Here is a 20,529-nt window from a genome sequence, read left to right as displayed (position 1 = left end):
ACGGCCGCTCTACCAACCGAGCTATACCGCCCCAAGATATCCTGCCTAACTGGATTTGAATGCCAGGAAGTAAAAACTATGATTTTAGCCTAGGTTTAAATTGGTTCAGAGACTGGGAGGATCTAATAGATAGTGGAAGATTGTTCCACAGTCTGGGCCCTGCCACTGAGAAGGCTCTAGCTATTAGTCTGGTTTTTGGGACAGCCAGGAGGAGCAGGTCTGAAGACCTCAGGGTCCTGCAAGGACAATAAGGCTCCAGCAGCTCAATAAGATAGGGCGGTGCTCCTTGATGTAAGTATTTAAAAACAATAGGGACCATTTTAAAATTAACTCTAAAAGTAACTAGGAGCCAATGAATGGAAGCCAGTACAGGGGTAATGTGCTCACGTTTCACCAGCTCAGTGGCCTTGTGGTTAGAGTGTCTAGAGTGATGTCCCTCAGCATCAAGGGTTGGAATTGGGGGTTAAATCACCAAATGATTCCCGAGCACGGCGCACGCTGCTGCTCACTGCTCCCCTCACTTCCTGGGGGGTGAACATGGGGATGGGTCAAATGCAGAGGACACATTTCACCACACCCAGTGTGTGTGTGACAATCGTTGGGACTTTAACTTAACTTTAACGTTGTTACCACAGACCTCCACCCTCTGGACCTAGTGCCCCCGTATTGCTTCTTGATGAGCCTGTGATGCATTTGTATTTAACTCCGCCACCTTCATGTACCGTATTTTCCGCACCATAAGGCGCCCTGGGTTAAAAGCCGCGCCTTCAATGAACGGCATATTTCAAAACTGTGTCCACCTATAAGCCGCCCGGTGTTGTAAGCCGTATCTAACTGCGCTAAAGGAATGTCAAAAAAACAGTCAGATAGGTCAGTCAAACTTTAATAATATATTAAAAACCAGCGTTCTAACAACTCTGTTCACTCCCAAAATGTACGCAAATGTGCAATCACAAACATACGTATATCAACATGGACAGAGCTGCGTGAAAAAAGCCACCCGGCCTCTTCGCGTAAACTTAAACTTACCTTAACCACTCGGTCATCTTTTCTTCATCCATCCCTTCGAGTTAGCTTTTATGATGACGCCGGCTGGAAAGGTCTCTTTTGGCAAGGTCTTCCTTTTGAATATCACCATGGGTGGAAGTTTCATTAGCATGGCAAGCTAGAACCACAGTGAAGGATGACTTCTCATTCCCTGTGGTGCGAATATTCACCGTACGTGCTCCCGTTCCACAGTGCGGTTCACAGGAATATCAGTTGCTGTGAAATACGGTAGTAATCCGTGTGCGGATGGAGAGATTGCGTCTTTTCATGAACCGGATCCTTGTCGCTTTGTAGGAGCCATTTTGTGGTCTTTACAGATGTAAACACACAAAGGAAATGAAACGTACGGTGATATCCGCGCGCTTTTTCTTCTTCTACGCGGGCGGGTGGTTGCTTACAGTAGAAGAAGAAGCGCTTCCTGTTCTATGGGGGCGGGTGCTTACCTTGGCGGTTGCTTGCGTAGAAGAAGAAGCGCTTCCTGTTCTACCGGGAAAAAAGATGGCGGCTGTTTACCGAAGTTGCGAGACCAAAACTTTCTGAAAATGAATCTTAATATTTATCCATATATAAAGCGCACCGGGTTAAAAGCCGCACTGTCAGCTTTTGAGTAAATTTGTGGTTTTTAGGTGCGGCTAATAGTGCGGAAAATACGGTAGTTACCGTGTCCAGTGTCCACATAATGAAAGTCTGGGACTGGCATATTATGGCGGTGTTCACACAGTATAATCACGGCTCTTTAGCTCTTTACACGGCCGGTTTCGAACCGCCAAGACTGTCACAAAAAATGAGCTACATTTTTTTGTTGGGTACCTGTAGTTCTCTGGGTTCATGGCAGATGAGTGACAAACAGAGGTGGGTAGAGTAGCCAGAAATTGTACTCAAGTAAGAGTACTGTTACTTTAGAGATTTATTACTCAAGTAAAAGTAAGGAGTAGTCACCCAAATATTTACTTGAGTAAAAGTAAAAAGTATGTTGTGAAAAAACTACTCAAGTACTGAGTAACTGATGAGTAACATATACACACACACACACATATATATATATATATATATATATATATATATATATATATATATATATATATACACACACACACACACATATATATATACACATATATATATACATACATTGATATATACAGTATATAATTTATATTTATTTATCTTGCCGTTTTTGTTTACATGTTAAAGGTGTTTTAATGAATATACATGCATGTTTAACACATATAGATTCCTTTATTTCATGAAAACAAGAATATAAGTTGGTGTATTACCTGTTTCTGGTGACTTGCATTGATTGGAATCAGACAGTAGTGCTGGTAACGTCCACGTTTTCAAATGGAGGAGAAAAAAAGTTCCTCCTTTCTGTCTAATACCACATGAAAGTGGTTGGTTTTTGGCTTCTTAATCGTCCAGCTTCCATATTCGTTTTTATACACTTTACAAGAAATACATTGGCGGCAAACTCCGTAGCTTGCTAGCTTGCTAGCTTGTTTGCGCTGGCTTTCAGAGACTCTTATTTTGAAAGCGCAAGCGCGATGGAGCGGCACTTTTATTGTGAAGACAGGAACTGTGCAGTCAGTCTTTAGGCTTTTGACGGGATGTACGGTTGAAACAAAAAAGGGTATTTTTTTCCTTCACACTTTTGATTGATTGATTGGAACTTTTATTAGTAGATTGCACAGTACAGTACATATTCCGTACAATTGACCACTAAATGGTAACACCCCAATACGTTTTTCAACTTGTTTAAGTCAGGTCATGTGACCACCTGGCTCTGTTTGATTGGTCCAACGTCACCGGTGACTGCATCTGATTGGTGGAACGGAGTGAACGTCACCAGTGACTGTATTTGTTGAAACACTATGGAGGTCTGTCTGACAGACCAAAACAAACAAAGCGTGCATTAACAGATCGATAAAAATTAGTAGCGAGTAGCGAGCTGAATGTAGATAAAAGTAGCGGAGTAAAAGTAGCGTTTCTTCTCTATAAATATACTCAAGTAAAAGTAAAAGTATGTTGCATTAAAACTACTCTTAGAAGTACAATTTATCCCAAAAGTTACTCAAGTAGATGTAACGGAGTAAATGTAGCGCGTTACTACCCACCTCTGGTGACAAATGATCAATTGTATCATAAATTCTACGTATTATCTTATTGTATTTTATTGTTCTCTAATTTTATGAATGTCTTGTACTTTTGTCCAACACTTTGGTTCAGCTTTAACGGGATGTAAGGGGCTGTAAAAATACCGTTGAATTAATTGAAGCCTCTCCACCAACTGGTCCATTAACTTGCTATCAGACGGATAAAGTAAGTAATTAGGACACTTTCACAAATCAATAACCCTGATTGTCTTATTATGCTGTACAGTACATGACAGCTAGTCGCACAATGTAACACAATTAACTTGTTTTGGACATGAAACGCTATCATTAGTTAATCCATTTGAGACCGGTTAACATTTGGAGCCAAGATCATTCTATCTTGCAACTATCCCTCTAACCTCATCTAAGAGTTAATAACCGGATGCTGCTCTGTCACAAGCTTTGAAGAACAGAGCAGTCGGTGTTGAGATGAACAGATTCGCTTTGTTCCTCGAAGGCAGCTGGGCTTGGCTCTCAGCCCGCCTGAATCCTCTCCAATAATGAATCTGCAACACCCACCATTCAAATACAACAGAGCATCTGTGGAGTGAATTGCAGGTGCACATATTATTATTAATACGGAAGCAATTGTATTGAACTAAATTTTTCCATTGCCAGAATTACATCATTAAGCTCATACGTAAAAGAAAAAAGAAAACAAAAAACTTGCAGAAAAAAAATTTTGCTATGGCGGGAAAATGATAGAATTTGTCATTTTGATTGCTGTATTTGTGAGTGTGTGGTGACATCAAAGACATGTATGCATGATAAAGATGGATAGACTGATATCATTATTATTACTACCGTATTTTCCGGACAATAGGGCGCACCAGATTCTAAGGCGCACTGCCGATGAATGGTCTATTTTCGATATTTTTTCATATATAAGGCACACCGGATTATAGGGCGCATTAAAGGAGTCATATTTTTTTTTTTTTTAATGGAAAACACTTCCTTGTGGTCTACATAACATGTAATGGTGGTTCTTTGGTCAAATTGTTGCATAGATTATGTTTTACAGATCATCTTCAAGCTGCTTTCTGGCAGTCGCTTCAGGATGCGCCTTATTTACGTGGCTTACCTTCGGCAGCGTCTTTTCCCCGTCCTCTTGGTTGTAGCGGTGTACCGTGCAATGGACGGGAGTGGAAGCAGTGTCAAAAGATGGAGCTAACTGTTTTAATGACATTCAGATTTTACTTAAATCAATAACGGAGCAGCATTTCCTCAACTGGAAACAACAACAACGCCGGAAATGTGTCCCGTGAAAAAGTTCCTTGGGTGGATAATGTAAACTCACCACACAGGTATGTTTTAGCGCTTTCATGGTTAGTTTACTGACAGATATAAGTAAGAACTTTACACTACTTTATATTAGAAATGGCAACAGCGGAGGATGAATGTCCCATAACAAGAAGATAAAGAAAAGGAAGAAGCTTATCGACAACAAAGGCGGACCCACACAAATTTTCAGGACTTATGCAGAGCCCAAATACAAATCAGCAGGTACCAGAAGGTAAGAAAAGTTGCTTTTGCATAATACTGCGAAACAAAACATCAGATAATATGTCTTACCTTATACACACACCATATCAATACTCGTATGTTGAAGCACAGTACAATCCTTCAAGTGGTGCGGCTTCATAGCTTACCAAAGTCATACTAAAACAGCGCTGTGTGTAATGTTCTATATTTTCAGTGGAACATATAAAATGTTAGTGTTATTTACGTGAGTCATATTGCAGTCTACATGTATCTCTTATGTTTGACTGCCATCTACTGGTCACACTTATCATTATACTGTAATGCCCCGCAGTGGAGAAGGAGTCACACAGACGAGGATGTGCTGCTCAATCGCTTTATTAACCAGCGGTAACTTGTTAATCGGTTGAAAGTAACGCACACACATACACGAGTTGCTGTTAGCCACAACTCACGCTCACACACACTCTCGCTTACCGCCAACTCACCCGCGCATGCGCGTTCACCAAACCCTTAAAGACACAGTACACTAATACAAATATCACAGATATTACACTGCCTCCCCCTTTATGAAGCCCCTCGCCCCGAGGGGTCAACAAGAAAATCCCTGAACCTCGGCAGTCTACGCCTCTGTCTTTGTGGCCGGCCCTGTTCTGACTCAGGTCCATCAACACGTGGCGCTAACGGCTGAACAGGGACAACAATGGTGGAATATGGGGAACCTTGATCCACTAACTGTCCATTGCCATCTGGTGAGGCAGGCGCCGTCTCAAACTGGGGAACTTCTCTGCCCCTGTAGGGTGCCAAACGGTCTCTATGCAGGACAACCTTTCGGCCCTTAGGGGGCACTGCAACTCTATAGACTACTTCTCCCACCCTCTCAAGCACCCTACACGGACCGTCCCAATGACTGTCCAACTTGGGGCAACGTCCTTTTTTTCTTTTTGGCGTGTACACCCAGACCAGCTCGTCAGGCCTAAAATCCCGGCCCTTGCTCCACACGTCATGGTTCCTCTTTTGCCTCAAACCAGCCTTCCCCAACTGGTCTCGTGCGAAGGCATGTGCCGCTTCCATCCGATCCTGCAACTTCCGAGCGTACTCCAGTCCCGGCCAATCCTCGGTGCTGCCTGGTGGTCTCCCAAACGCCAACTCAGCAGGTGTCCGGATCTCCCGACCCAACATCAGCAGGGCAGGGGTGCAGCTTGTGGAACTTTGAACCGCGGAACGGTATGCCATTAGCACTAGTGGAATATGTCGGTCCCAGTCATGCTGATGGTTGGCGGTGAGGATGGCTAGCTGCTGCTGCATGGTGCGGTTAAACCGTTCCACTAGTCCATCACTTTGCGGATGCAAGGGAGTCGTGCGTGTCTTTTGCATGTCCAGTCTTTCACACAGGGCAGCAAAAACCCTAGATTCAAAATTCCTGCCCTGGTCGCTGTGGAGAATATCTGCAGTTCCAAAGCGACTAAACATGCCCTCCAGTAAGGTATCAGCCACTGTCTCCGCTTCTTGGTCCGGCAGTGCGTACGTCTCCGGCCACTTAGTAAAATAATCCATCGTGCAAAGCACATACTTGTTTCCTCTGTCTGTTACGGGAAAAGGGCCCTTAATGTCCACAGCTACCCTCTCCATGGGTGCTCCAACCCCTTGCTGCTGAAGCGGTGCGTGTGACCAGTCCTGGGGTCCCTTGTAGGCTGCGCACTCATCACAGCGCCGACAGAAGTCCTCCACGTCCCGCCGGTGCTGACCCCAGTAGAACCCTTGGCGCAACCGACGGAGCGTCTTTGTGCTGCCAAAATGCCCTGAGCCCGTGCCCCCATGACACGCCTTCAGCACTGCGTCCCTCAGAGTCTTCGGGACCACCACCTGCCATCTCTCCTCCCCGGTGGCCGGCTCCTTCCACGCACGCTGCAGTACGTCGTCCCTGATGCGCAGCACAGCAAACTTACTCCACAGGCCCTTGGTGCCGACTGACAGCCCCAACACGCCTTCCCAGGGTGGTCTCCTACCACTCTGGACCCATTGCCGCACTGGTTTGAGATCGCTGTCTTCCCCCTGCCTGGCCGCCCACTCTGCAGTGTCCACAGTCTCCAAAGTGCAGCATGAAGGCCCGTCAGCGGTCTCATCTCCGCGCAGTTCCTTCTCTCTGACGTCTCGCCGGTCACAGTAGCTACAACCATCAATAGCACACGGCCGCCGAGAGAGAGCGTCTGCATTGGCGTGCTGTGCTTCAGCCCGATGACACACACTAAAGTGGAAAGACTGCAGCTCCTCCAGCCATCGCGCCACATGACCCTCTGGTTCACGAAATGACATCAGCCATTGTAGTGCTGCATGGTCGGTTCTGATGGTGAAGGACACGCCACACAAGTAGTACTTGAAATGGCGTACAGCCAACACAACAGCTAACAGTTCACGTCTGGTCACACAGTACCGCCGCTCACTCTTGTTGAAGGTGCGGCTGAAGTAAGCCACCACCCGTTCACCTTCTGGGCCCACCTGCGACAGCACCGCGCCCATACCAACATTACTGGCGTCCGTATCTAGCACAAAAGGCTTAGCTGGGTCTGGAGTAGTGAGGACAGGAGCATTCATGAGGGCCTTCTTGAGCCCAGAAAATGCCTCCTGACAGTCCGGCGTCCACACGAACATCTGATCGTTCTGAAGGAGGCTAAACAACGGTGCGCCACTGCAGGAAAATCCCTTTACAAAACGCCGATAATATGAGGCAAGTCCCAAAAAGCTTTTTAGCTGCTTCTGGTCCTTCGGAATTGGCCAGTCTCTGATAGCGCTGATCTTCTCCTCCAGCGTGCTGATGCCGCTTCCGTCCACCTTGTGGCCCAGAAACTCCACCTCACGCCGCATGAAATGGCACTTCTCTGGGTGTAGTTTCAGTCCAGCTGCCGCAATCCTTTCCAGCACCAGCCTCAAGGAATCAAGGGCTGACTGAAAGGACCGTCCATGGACGAGGACATCGTCCAAGTAGACCAAGCACTCTTGCCTGGGGATGTTAGCGAGCACTGTGTCCATCAGTCGCTCAAATGTCCCTGGTGCGTTGGAGAGCCCAAAACTCATGACCTTGAATTGCCAGTGGCCCCTGGTGGTGCAGAACGCTGTCTTCTGTCGTGACTCAGAGGTGAGTGGGACCTGCCAGTATCCACTGCGCAGGTCGAGCGACGAGAACCACGAGGACCCTGAGACCAGGTCCAACGTTTCATCGACCCGCGGGAGTGGGTAACAATCCTTTTTTGTCACCTTATTCAGCGGCCTGTAGTCCACACAGAACCGCGGCCTCATGCTGTTCTTCCTGGGAACCATGACCACGCCAGACGCCCACGGACTGTCAGAGGGTTCTATGATTCCCGCCTCGAGCATGGCGTGGACCTCTCTATCAGCCGCCTCCTGCCGGATCATGGGAAGGCGACGGGGGCGCACCTTGATTGGCCGCGCATCCCCAGTGTCGATGTGGTGTTCAACCAGATGGGTGAGACCCACCTCATTTTCATTGAAGGCGAAAATGTCCTTAAAGTCCCACAGTACGTGCCACAGCCGCTCGCGCTGCTCCCCTTCGAGGCCGACGCAGTTCTTTTCCCAGATGGAGCGGACCGCTACTGTTGTGGACGGCCTGGATGACGTCGCCCCCCACTTTGGACTTGATTCTTCAGGGCGAGCGGACTCTGCCCCCATTATCGGTGGCTGCTGCGTGGTGGATGGTGTCCTCTTGGCTGCGAGCTCTCTGATTGCCTCATCCCTCTCTATGGGGGGCCTGACAGTCTCTTCCCATGTTGTCGGACTGGCGACTGCGGTGTTGACGGACACAGCCACAGTCCGTTCAGTGGGAGCGGTCAGCTTTACTCGCTGGCCACTCGGCAGAACGAGCACCGCAGACCCCAAGTCTATTACACATCTTGTGGCTTTCAAAAAGTCTCGACCAAGTATACACGGGTCGCTCACATCCGCCACCCAAGCGGAAAATGTTGCTGACAAGCCTCCGATTATGAACATAAATGTCGCTCTGCCTTTTATCTGGGCTATTTCCCCAGTCACTGTCTTTAATCTGGTGAGACTTGGTTCTAAAACGGTTCCAGCTGGAACAACGTCCGGTCTCACAATCGTGGCTGAAGATCCAGTATCCACCAGGGCTGTGCAGGCCACGTCCCCAATCTGCACGAAAACATGACATGGGTCCCCCACTTCTGTCCAGCCCACAGTCACAACAGTCTCGTCACTCGAGGGCTGGTGCTCCCGGTAACTGGTTAAAGGGGTCCGTGTCGTCCGGGCCACACGGACCCTCTCCCGTTTCCCTGCTGGTCCTTTCTATTTGGACAGCGCCGCAGCAGGTGGCCAAGTTGTCCAAACCCCCAGCAGACAGCAGTGCACGCTCGTCTGTCCTTCTTTTCCTCATACTGGGTTGGGCGGGTCTGCAGCGCACATACAAGTTCCTCCACCCACGCCGGTCTTTGCTCCGCTCCCTGCGTAAACGATGCAGCCGAAACTGGGCGGGAAAATGTCTCAAGTGCTGCCCCAGTGGCGATCTCTCTCTCCATAGCGAGTTCGAGTACATCTGCCAGGGAAGTGGGGTGGGCGAGCTGGACGCACAAGCGCAGCTCATCCGGTTTCAGTGCTTGGATGAATTGATCACGTATCAGTTCGTTTTGGATTGCATTCGGCATTCCGATATACGCACGTCGACCCAGCCTCTCGATCACATGAGCAAGGCACCGAAGCGACTCACCCGGTAGTCTGTCACGGTGCTTAAACTCACAGCGCAAAGAGTCTCTCAAGTCAAACTCTCCAAAACGCCTTTGCAGCGCAGCAACCAGCGCACTGTAATCAAGTCTCTCTTCCGGGTTCAGCAGGAGCAAACAGGACGCAGCTTCTTCTGTCAGTGACAAAGCCAACTGTATTGCCCTCACCTCCTCAGTCCAGCCTGCTTTATTAGCCACAAGCTTAAACTGAATTTTATAAGCTTCCCAGCTTCCTTTCCCGGAAAACTTCAGTGTCCTCAATGCTTCGCACACAAACTCATGGGCGCCGCCATGTTTGTTTACATTCGGTGGCGGCGCATGCGCTTCTGCGTCATGACGCCGCTCCGTCATGGCGGTACTATTGTCCACGTGGCGCGACACGCTGGCTTCACGGCGTCCGTGCTCGACGCAAACTGCGTCCGGCATGTCAATCGCACACTCTCCAGTTCCTCTCTCTACCTTCACTCGAGCGCTGCGGTCGGCGAACATCCTCTCTCCACAATGCGGGCGGCAACGGGTTGAAATCGAAGCACTTCTGACACCAATGTAATGCCCCGCAGTGGAGAAGGAGTCACACAGACGAGGATGTGCTGCTCAATCGCTTTATTAACCAGCGGTAACTTGTTAATCGGTTGAAAGTAACGCACACACATACACGAGTTGCTGTTAGCCACAACTCACGCTCACACACACTCTCGCTTACCGCCAACTCACCCGCGCATGCGCGTTCACCAAACCCTTAAAGACACAGTACACTAATACAAATATCACAGATATTACAATACCATGTACCATATAAAATAGATTCGATGTCGGTAAGCAAAACCAGAATTATTCCGTACATTAGGCGCACCGGGGCATAAGGCGCACTGTCGAGTTTTGAGAAAAAAAAAGGATTTTATGTGCGCCTTATAGTCCGGAAAATACGGTATTATCATTATAAATGACAATATTGGCATACAAATTAGGTATTGTATGATATTGGTATAAATGATAGGGATGTCCCAATCAACATTTTTGGCCTCCAGAGCCGATCTGATTTATAGTCGTGATCCAATACTTTAACAATAGAAACAAACATATTTATAGTACGTAACTAAAGTAAACACAATAATATATTTTTATAAAGCCTACTCTTAATAAATGTAGAATTTTCTGGTATCGTTGTAAATCAGTTGATTTAATACATTTGTGGTATTAAATGCTACATACCATTTTTTTTTAACACAAGGTGACTAATCCACAATAAACAGAAGCAAAGATTACTATTGACTCAAAGCCTTACTGAATTGAGAGACTTACTTAGGACATGTTGTAAAGATAAATTATATATAATTATGTGATGTATCATAACTCCCTGACTTTGTAAGCAATAACAGCAAAAAAAGATTCCATCCATCCATCCATTTTCTCCCACTTGTCCCTCTTGGGGTCGCAGGGGGTGCTGGAGCCTATCTCAGCTGCATTTGGGCGGAAGGCGGTGTACACCCTGGACAAGTCGCCACCTCATCACAGGGTCAACACAGATAGACAGACAACATTCACACTCACATTCACACACTAGGGCCAATTTAGTGTTGCCAATCAACCTATCCCCTGTTGCATGTTTTTGATCATCTGTATTAAAAATAGCGCTGACATCAAACAGCAACAACACCGATGACACATCAGCATCTAGAGTTAGCAATAGATTAGTCACTTTTGCGAGGGCTGTATCAGTAGAGTGATTTGCCTTGAAACAGGACTGACATTGTTCACAGAGATTGTTAAACGTTACATGTTCATTCAGCTGTTGTGCAACAATTTTTTTTTGAGGATTTTAGAGATAAAAGGGTGGGTGCGACACCGGCTGGTAGTTTAGCAGGATGTCAGAATCGAGGTTAGGTCTTTTGAACAGAGGATTAATAACCGCTGTTTTGAATGCTAGGAGAAGAGTACCAGAGGAAAGTGATAAGTTAATAATATTTAAACAGGTCATTGTGAGGGAAGAAGCTGTTACAGAACCTGGAAGTTCTGCTATGGAGGCTGCGGAACCTCTTTCTAGAGTCCAGCAGTGCAAACAGTTCTTGGTCGGGGCTGGAGGAGTCTCTACTTATTTTCTGAGCTCTGGTCAGGCAGCGGCTTTTTGCAATCTCCCGGATAGGAGGAAGAGGAGTCCTGATGATCTTTTCTGATCGTTCTCACCACTCTCTGCAGAGACTTCCAGTCTAAGGCACTGCAGGCTCCAGTCCAGACAGAGATGCAGTTGGTCAGTAGGCTCTCTATAGTGCCTCTGTAGAATGGGGGGAGGGAGCTGTGCTCTTTTCATCCAACGCAAAAAGTGCATGCGCTGCTGAGCTCTTTTTATAAGAGCTCCGGTGTGCAGGGACCAGGTTATATTGTCAGTTATCTGCACCCCCAGGAACTTGGTGCTGCTTACCCTCTCCACTGCTGTGCCGTTGATGAAGAGTGGAGTGGGGCTGAACTGGTGCCTCCTGAAGTCGACGATGATCTCCTTGGTGTTGTCGACGTTCAGGACCAGGTTGTTGGTTCTGCACCAGTCAACCAGATGTTTCACCTCCTCCCTGTCGTCCATGTCGTCGTTGTCCCAGATCAGGCCCACTACTGCTGTGTCGTCCGCATAGTTCACTATGTGGTTAGTAGTGGACCTGGCGCAGCAGTCATGGGTCATCAGTGTGAACAGCAGCAGACTAAGGACGCTCAGGGAGATGGCACTGGAGGTGTTGTCGCCCACTCTCACAGACTGGGGTCTGTGTCAACATCCGCACGTGTGTGTCCTTTCCTTCCAGATGTTCTAAGTTCAGGTGGAGTGCAGAGGAGATGGCGTCCTCTGTGGAGCGGTTATGGCGACAAGCAAATTGGTACGGGTCGAACATGGGGGGAAGTCTGGAGACAATGTGTTCCTTTACCAGCCTCTCGAAGGACTTCATTATGATGGGGGTGAGTGCCACGGTCACCTCTTACTAGCCGTTTTTCACTATTGAGAATGCGCAGAAAAGGAAAAGACATGGATGTCCTTGTCTCACAAAAAAATTGTGGATGATGGGAAACAATGTCCCCCAAAAGTGCTTTTCCCCTTTCAATGGAGAGAGAGCCTTCAACTGGGAGCTTTTTATTAGCTGTATCGGGGCTTAAATGGAACATTTATCCTTTGTGCTAGCTCTTTATTGCTCCTGTGAGTAAAGGTCAGACATGCATTATCTCTCATTATTAAAGCCTCTGTGTTCTATTTGATAGGTGGCTGTGGGGGACATTACCTCATCACTTGAGTGTTTACCCTGCATGAAGAATTACAGCTTTACCAAAAAGATCAATAATTAAAAGACCTGTCCACAAAATCAGATTTACTGTGGCTGGACATTGTGAAGGAAATATGGACAATGGAGATAAAGACTCATTACACCTGAAGGAAGACCCGATCAAGAATTTGATGAGTGAAGTAGATTATTATGATAATATGATACTTATGTTTGGTAGAAAACAGAGTTTTTTAGCTAAATTGTTTTGAGAGCCGGGTTTCCAGAGTGCTAAGGACCAGGAGCCAGACCTCTCTCTTCATCACTTCACTATTATTCTTATTTCGTATATTCCTGAGAATATGCTGTTTTAAAAGACCTAATGCAAAAAAAGCTATTCAAGGATAATACACACTATTACATGTTATGTAGACCACAATAAAGTGTTTTAAATGTATAAAGAAATTAAAATATCACCCCTTTAAGAAGCTGCTGCAAAAATGTTTTTATTTTTTAAAAAGGCCCTTATATGCTAAACCAACTTTTCTTCACATGGGAGCATGGCGGAGATATTCATAAAACAATCGTGTCTTCTTTCAAACTTGCTCAAAACGAGCCGTTTGGACTTTGAGACTTTAGTAATTCAATTTGCCTGAGTTACGTCAAAAGTTTACATACACTTGTAAAGAACATAATCTCATGGCTGTCTTGAGGTTCCAATAATTTCAACAACTCTTATTTTTTGTGATAGAGTGATTGGAGCACATACTTGTTGGTCACAAAAAACATTCATGAAGTTTGGTTCTTTTATGAATTTATTATGGGTCTACTGAAAATGTGACCAAATCTGCTGAGTCAAAAGTATACATACAGCAATGTTAATATTTGGATACATGTCCCTTGGCACATTTCACTGCAATAAGGCGCTTATGGTAGCCATCCACAAGCTTCTGGCAAGCTTCTGGTTGAAATTTTGACCACTCCTCTTTACAAAATTCGTGCAGATCAGCCAACTTTCCTCCAGAAGGTCTTATCTTTGTCCATGTTATGTCAGATGAAACAAAAATGTAGCTGTTTGGCCACAATACCCAGCTCCCAGGGGGTAATCAAGGGTGATGGGTCAAATGCAGAGAATAATTTTGGCACACCTAGTGTGTGTGTGACAATCATTGGTACTTTAACTTTAACTTAATATGTTTGGAGGAGAAAAAGTGAGGTCTTTAATCCCAGGACCACCATGCATACCATCAAGCATGGTGGTGGTAGTATTATGCTCTGGGCCTGTTTTGCTGCCAATGGAACTGGTGCTTTACAGAGAGTAAATGGGACAATGAAAAAGGAGGATTACCTCCAAATTCTTCAGGACAACCTAAAATCATCAGCCCGGAGGTTGGGTCTTGGGCGCAGTTGGGTGTTCCAACAGGGCAATGACCCCAAACAAAAGTCAAAAGTGGTAAAAGAATGGCTAAATCAGGCTAGAATTAAGGTTTTAGAATGGCCTTCCCAAGTTCTGACTTAAAAGTGTGAACAATGCTGCAGAAACAAGTTAATGTCAGAAAACCAACAAATTTAGCTGAACTGCACCAATTTTGTCAAGAGGAGTGGTCAAAAATTCTACCAGAAGCGTGCCAGAAGCTTGTGAATGGCTACCAAAAGCGCCTTATTGCAGTGAAACCTGCCAAGGGACATGGTACCAAATATTAAAGGCCTACTGAAATGCGATTTTCTTATTTAAACGGGGATAGCAGGTCCATTCTATGTGTCATACTTGATCATATCGCGATATTGTCATATTTTTGCTGAAAGGATTTAGTAGAGAACATTGACGATAAAGTTCGCAACTTTTGATCGCTGATAAAAAAGCCTTGCCTGTACCGGATGTAGCAGACGAGTAGCGTGACGTCACAGGTTGTGGAGCTCCTCACATCTGCACATTGTTTACAATCATGGCCACCAGCAGCGAGAGCGATTCGGACCGAGAAAGCGACGATTTCCCCATTAATTTGAGTGAGGATGAAAGATTCGTGGATGAGGAAAGTGAGAGTGAAGGACTAGAGGGCAGTGGGAGTGATTCAGATAGGGAAGATGCTGTGAGAGGCGGGTGTGACCTGATATTCAGCTGGAAATGACTAATACAGTAAATAAACAAGAGACATATATATACTCTATTAGCCACAACACAACCAGGCTTATATTTAATATGCCACAAATTAATCCGGCATAACAAACACCTTTCCCCTCCCGTCCATATAACCCGCCAATACAACTCAAACACCTGCACAACACACTCAATCGCACAGCCCAAAGTACCGTTCACCTCCCCAAAGTTCATACAGCACATATATTTCCCCAAAGTTACGTACGTAACATACACATAGCGGCACGCACGTACGGGCAAGCGATCAAATGTTTGGAAGCCGCAGCTGCATGCGTACTCACAGTACCGTGTCTGCATATCCAACTCATAGTCCTCCTGGTAAGAGTCTCTGTTGTCCCAGTTCTCCACAGGCCAATGGTAAAGCTTGACTGTCATCTTCCGGGAATGTAAACAATGAAACACTGGCTGTGTTTGTGTTGTTGCTGCAGTCGGCCGCAATACACCGCTTCCCACATACAGCTTTCTTCTTTGCTGTCTCCATTGTTCATTGAACAAATTGCAAAAGATTCACCAACACAGATGTCCAGAATACGGTGGAATTTTGCGATGAAAACAGACGACTTAATAGCTGGCTACCATGCTGTCCCAAAATGTCCTCCACAATCCGTGACGTCACGCGCTGACGTCATCATACCGAGACGTTTTCAGCAGGATATTTCGCGCAAAATTTAAAATTGCACTTTAGTAAGCTAACCCAGCCGTATTGGCATGTGATGCAATGTTAAGATTTCATCATTGATATATAAACTATCAGACTGCGTGGTCGGTAGTAGTGGGTTTCAGTAGGCCTTTAACATTGCTGTATGTATACTTTTGACCCAGCAGATATTTGGTCACATTTTCAGTAGACCCATAAAAAATTCATAAAATAACCAAACTTCATGAAAGTTTTTTGTGACCAACAAGTATGAGCTCCAATCACTCTATCACAAAAAAAATAACAGTTGTAGAAATTATTGGAAACTCAAGACAGCCATGACATTATGTTCTTTACAAGTGTATATATATATATATATATATATATATATATATATATATATATATATATATATATATATATATATATGTATGTATGTATGTATGTATGTAACCGGTGGTCTTTTCCTCCGTTTTGTGTGGATTTTAATGGAACACGACCGACACAGGGATTGCTGCTCAGGTGCACTTTACTGACAATACAGGAAGTACAATTGTTGTCAAAATGTTTCTGCCATCAAAAATATAATAATACAACGCAATAAATACTGAACTTTAAGTTATTTACGAAACAATAAATGCACCTTTTTTTGTCGTCGCCTACCTCTCCCGTTATCGTGGACAAAAGGGAAGTAGGAAGGCGTGTCCAACGCATATAAAGAGACAGGTGTCACAGCAATTATTGCAGTCGGAGAGACAACGAGACGACGGTTCCACATTGACAAAACATCGAACAACCTTCAGGTATTTACATGTTACTTACACACGTAAATATATAAATGTCACTTTTTTGAACAAAATGTATATTTTGTTGAGCATTCCGCACTTTTTCAAATAAGAAACTTTTTTTTTTTTTTTCTTCTTTCTTTTTAAATCAAGTCAATGTCTCTGTTCGCTCTAAAAACTCCGATACAAATTAAGCTATGGAAAAAAAAAAGAAAATAAGTAGGCGGGTATTGATGGAGCTTTATTAACTTCCTGTGCGTCTCAGCATCTCAGTGCGTTGAGAGCTTTACCGTGAGCAGACCGCCTCCAGTCACTCATTCTTTCCCGGCTGCCGATGCTTCAATAGCGGACAGAGGAGGAAGAACTAGCCGGGCACTGGAAGTGTAAAAAGCAACAGTTTTCTTTTAGATTAAAAAAACAACAAAAAACTCATCGAAAACCTGAATCTTTGCACTATTACTTCCAATTTGGGGTTGCGGTTTGACTTGGTGAATGCGTCGTCATCCAGGGGTGGAGCCGCGGTGCCCTGCTGGTGGTGAGTCTCCGGCGGTGTGACAAGAGGTGAAGGATCAGCCTGCAGGGAGGCCGAGCAGTCAGGAGGATGCTGGAGGGCAATGCCTGCAGAAAGAGAGGATGAGATTTGTCGAAAGGCGCTGGAGTTGCTCTCCGACCTGTGCTCCAAGGGAGAGGTGCAGGACGACAGTTGCATAGATTTCATCTACTACTTCAGGGACCTGGCCAGACCTCGCTACACAGACTCTGGTAAGGAGCCATGCATTAGTTGATTTATGGATGCCTATTTACTCCACTTGGTTCAATGGGCAGTGAGAAAAGTGGCAAATGTGAACTTGTTGCTTTCCTCTCTTAAAAGTCCATCATCTGTCTAACACAATTGAGCAAGCTAAAAAAGGAGAGTTGCTTTGTTTTTGTTTTTTTCTAATAGACATACTGTATAATATAGTGAGACAGAAGCCCCACCCGGCATTCCCTTTTAGCTCCCAGCTCCTTGATGCATCCAGAAAAACAAACAAGCTTTGAGCTAGAATATCCAGTTAATATTGCTTCTTTGACTCTTCTGCTCTTAATATTTAATTATTTATTTTGTATTTACAGACAGACATAGTTTTGTATTTCATTATTGTTTCTGTTGTTAATGCAAAAAGCTCATCCTTAGAAGCACACTGCTTATGGACAGGGACCCACAGTTAAAATATACATCATCATATAATATACAATACAATACATTTCAGAATCTACCCACCAAATACCCATTTACAATTTAATTTATGAATAAAAAAGGAATCTTTAAATCCACCAAATCAGTCTCAATATCCTATTATTCAAGTTTGATTAAGAGGTTGAATCTTGAAAATCTGCGATAACCTCATACATACTGTATTTTTCGGAGTATAAGTCGCTCCGGAGTATAAGTCGCACCGGCCGAAAATGCATAATAAAGAAAAAAAAAACATATATAAGTCGCATTTTTGGGGGAAATGTATTTGATAAAACCCAACACCAAGAATAGACATTTGAAAGGCAATTTAAAATAAATAAAGAATAGTGAACAACAGGCTGAATAAGTGTACGTTATATGACTCATAAATAACCAACTGAGAACGTGCCTGGTATGTTAACGTAACATATTATGGTAAGAGTCATTCAAATAACTATAACATATAGAACATGCTATACGTTTACCAAACAATCTGTCACTCCTAATCGCTAAATCCCATGAAATCTTATACGTCTAGTCTCTTAGGTGAATGAGCTAAACAATATTATTTGATATTTTACGGTAATGTGTTAATAATTTCACACATAAGTCTTTCCTAAGTATAAGTCGCAACCCCGGCCAAACTATGAAAAAAAACTGCAACTTATAGTCCGAAAAATACGGTACATACAGAGGTCAAGAACAAAATTATGCGACTAATTTGAATTCCTCAACCATAAGTGGTGTGCTAAATATACTAAGAATTTAGCGTAAAACGCTTTTTAAAAATGTTTAAAGAATTTGATTTTTTTACAGAGCTATCAATCTCATTCTAGATCACCGGGCCTCTACAGACTATACTAAAGGTTGTACATTTTAGATGATGATTTTCCCCTCTTAAAAAAGGTTCACTTCTTGTGTTATGCCTATGAGAAGTAGTGGTCACTGGAATAATTTTTGTTGAATTGAATATTTAGAGACAGGAAAAAAGTCTGGAGAAAAAACAACGTCAGCAAAAGTAAAATAATGCTATTTGGTAGCAGTAGAAGAGAAAGTCAAATACAAATACAATTACACGGAGTAGCCATTGAAAGGGTAAAAGAAAACAAATGTTTTGGGTGTAATAGTAGATGATCAACTTAATTGGAAATCTCATGTCAAAAATATACAACATAAAGTAGCAGGAAACCCATCAATAATGAATAAAGCTAAACATGTTGTAGACCAGGGGTGTCAAACTCATTTTAGATGGGGGGCCACATGGAGAAAAATCTACTCCCAAGTGGGCCGGACTGGTAAAATCACGGCACGATAACGTAAAAATAAAGAAAACTTCAGATTTTCTTTGTTTAAAAATAAAACAAGCACATAATGTTGTTGTTGTTTTTTTTACACTTACATGTTGCGGTTGTGAATTATGTGAATGTGAATTATATTTATGTAGCGCTTTTCTCTAGGCACTCAAAGCGCTTTACATAGTGAAACCCATTATCTAAGTTACAATTAAACCAGTGTGGGTGGCACTGGGAGAAGGTGGGTGAAGTGTCTTGCCCAAGGACACAACAGCAGTGACACGGATGGCAGAAGCGGGGATCGAACCCAGAACCCTCAAGTTGCTGGCACGGCCGCTCTAACAACCGAGCTATGCGGCCCCATAGTTAATAGTTTTCTATCTTTGTTTGTCATTACTTATATTTTCTGAACAACTCATTGGTGTTCATTTTCAATCTATCAAGATCCATCCATCCATTTTCTACCGCTTGTCCCTTTTGGGGTCGCGGGGGGTGCTGGAGCCTATCTCAGTTGCATTCGGGCGGAAGGCGGGGTACACCCCGGACAAGTCGCCACCTCATCACAGGGCCAACACAGATAGACAGACAACATTCACACTCACATTCACACACTAGGGCCAATTTAGTGTTGCCAATCAACCTATCCCCAGGTGCATGTTTTTGGCGGTGGGAGGAAGCCGGAGTGCCCGGAGGGAACCCACGCAGTCACGGGGAGAACATGCAAACTCCACACAGAAAGATCCCGAGCCCGGGATTGAACTCAGGACTACTCAGGACCTTCGTATTGGGAGGCACATGCACTAACCCCTGTGTCACCAATAAAATCAAAATCAAATTACAAGATGTTATGTATGTAGTTTGCTCATTTTCCTCGACTGGTGCACTAACATCATGTGGTTTATTTATTTATTGTTTTTTACATATGTAGCATCATCTACAAAGATACAAAGAATTGCTATTGCGACATCCAGTCACATTTAGAACAGCAGTTTCTTTCATTCAAAAGTTTTGGCTCATTTTTATACTTAGCAAACTCATCCCCGGGCCGGATAACACCTGTTCGTGGGCCTGATCCGGTCCTCGGGCCGTACGTTTGACCCCCTGTTCTAGACCAAAAACCACTTCATATTCTCTACTGCTCACTAGTGTTACCATATCTGAGGTATTGTGTAGAAATATGGGGAAATAACTACAAATGTGCACTTCATTCACTAACTGTGTTACAAAAAAGATCAATTAGAATAACACATAATGTTGGATATAGAGAACATACAAACCCTTTATTTATTAAATCACAAGTATTGAAATTCAACGATTTGGTGCAATTGCAAACAGCTAAAATGATGTACAAAGCAAACTATAACCTGCTACCCAAGAATGTACAACAATTCTTCTCAATAAAAGAGGAGAAATATAACCTTAGAGGAAAATCTAGTTTAAAACATTTGTATGCTCGTACAACAATTAAAACCTTTAGTATATCAGTATGTGGAACTAAATTATGGGATGGATTAACCAAATAAATTAAACAAAGCACCAATATGATTCAGTTTAAGAGACTATTCAAACTACAAGTGTTCACAAAGTACACAGAACAAGAATTATGATGAACATGTTTTTTTAATGAGAAAATGATTATTTATGTATGTAATATTTGTTTACTTATTATGGTATATTATTTATTTATTATTTATTTGTTCACTGTTCTGTTACAGAGAACAAGAAAATAGGATAAAATTGCTATGGTATGAAAAGGGATAGGATTAAATAAGCTCTGCTTC

At 44.0% G+C, this 20,529-nt stretch overlaps 1 protein-coding gene across 1 annotated transcript in view; it reads left to right on the top strand.

Annotated features, from left to right (window-relative positions):
• Positions 1-16,042: 16,042 nt before the first annotated feature.
• The window catches only part of syt9b (synaptotagmin IXb), a 103,297-nt gene continuing 98,810 nt past the window's right edge, over positions 16,043-20,529 (top strand). The window contains exons 1-2 of the mRNA XM_061969795.2: positions 16,043-16,258; positions 16,749-17,002. Coding sequence (XP_061825779.1) covers positions 16,855-17,002 — 148 coding nt within the window. The 5' untranslated portion in view covers positions 16,043-16,258; positions 16,749-16,854. The remainder of the gene's footprint in view (positions 16,259-16,748; positions 17,003-20,529) is intronic.

The sequence above is a fragment of the Nerophis lumbriciformis genome, linkage group LG10 (assembly GCF_033978685.3).
Source record: "Nerophis lumbriciformis linkage group LG10, RoL_Nlum_v2.1, whole genome shotgun sequence".
Classification (NCBI taxonomy): domain Eukaryota; kingdom Metazoa; phylum Chordata; class Actinopteri; order Syngnathiformes; family Syngnathidae; genus Nerophis; species Nerophis lumbriciformis.
This window is presented reverse-complemented; position numbering and strand designations above follow the sequence as displayed.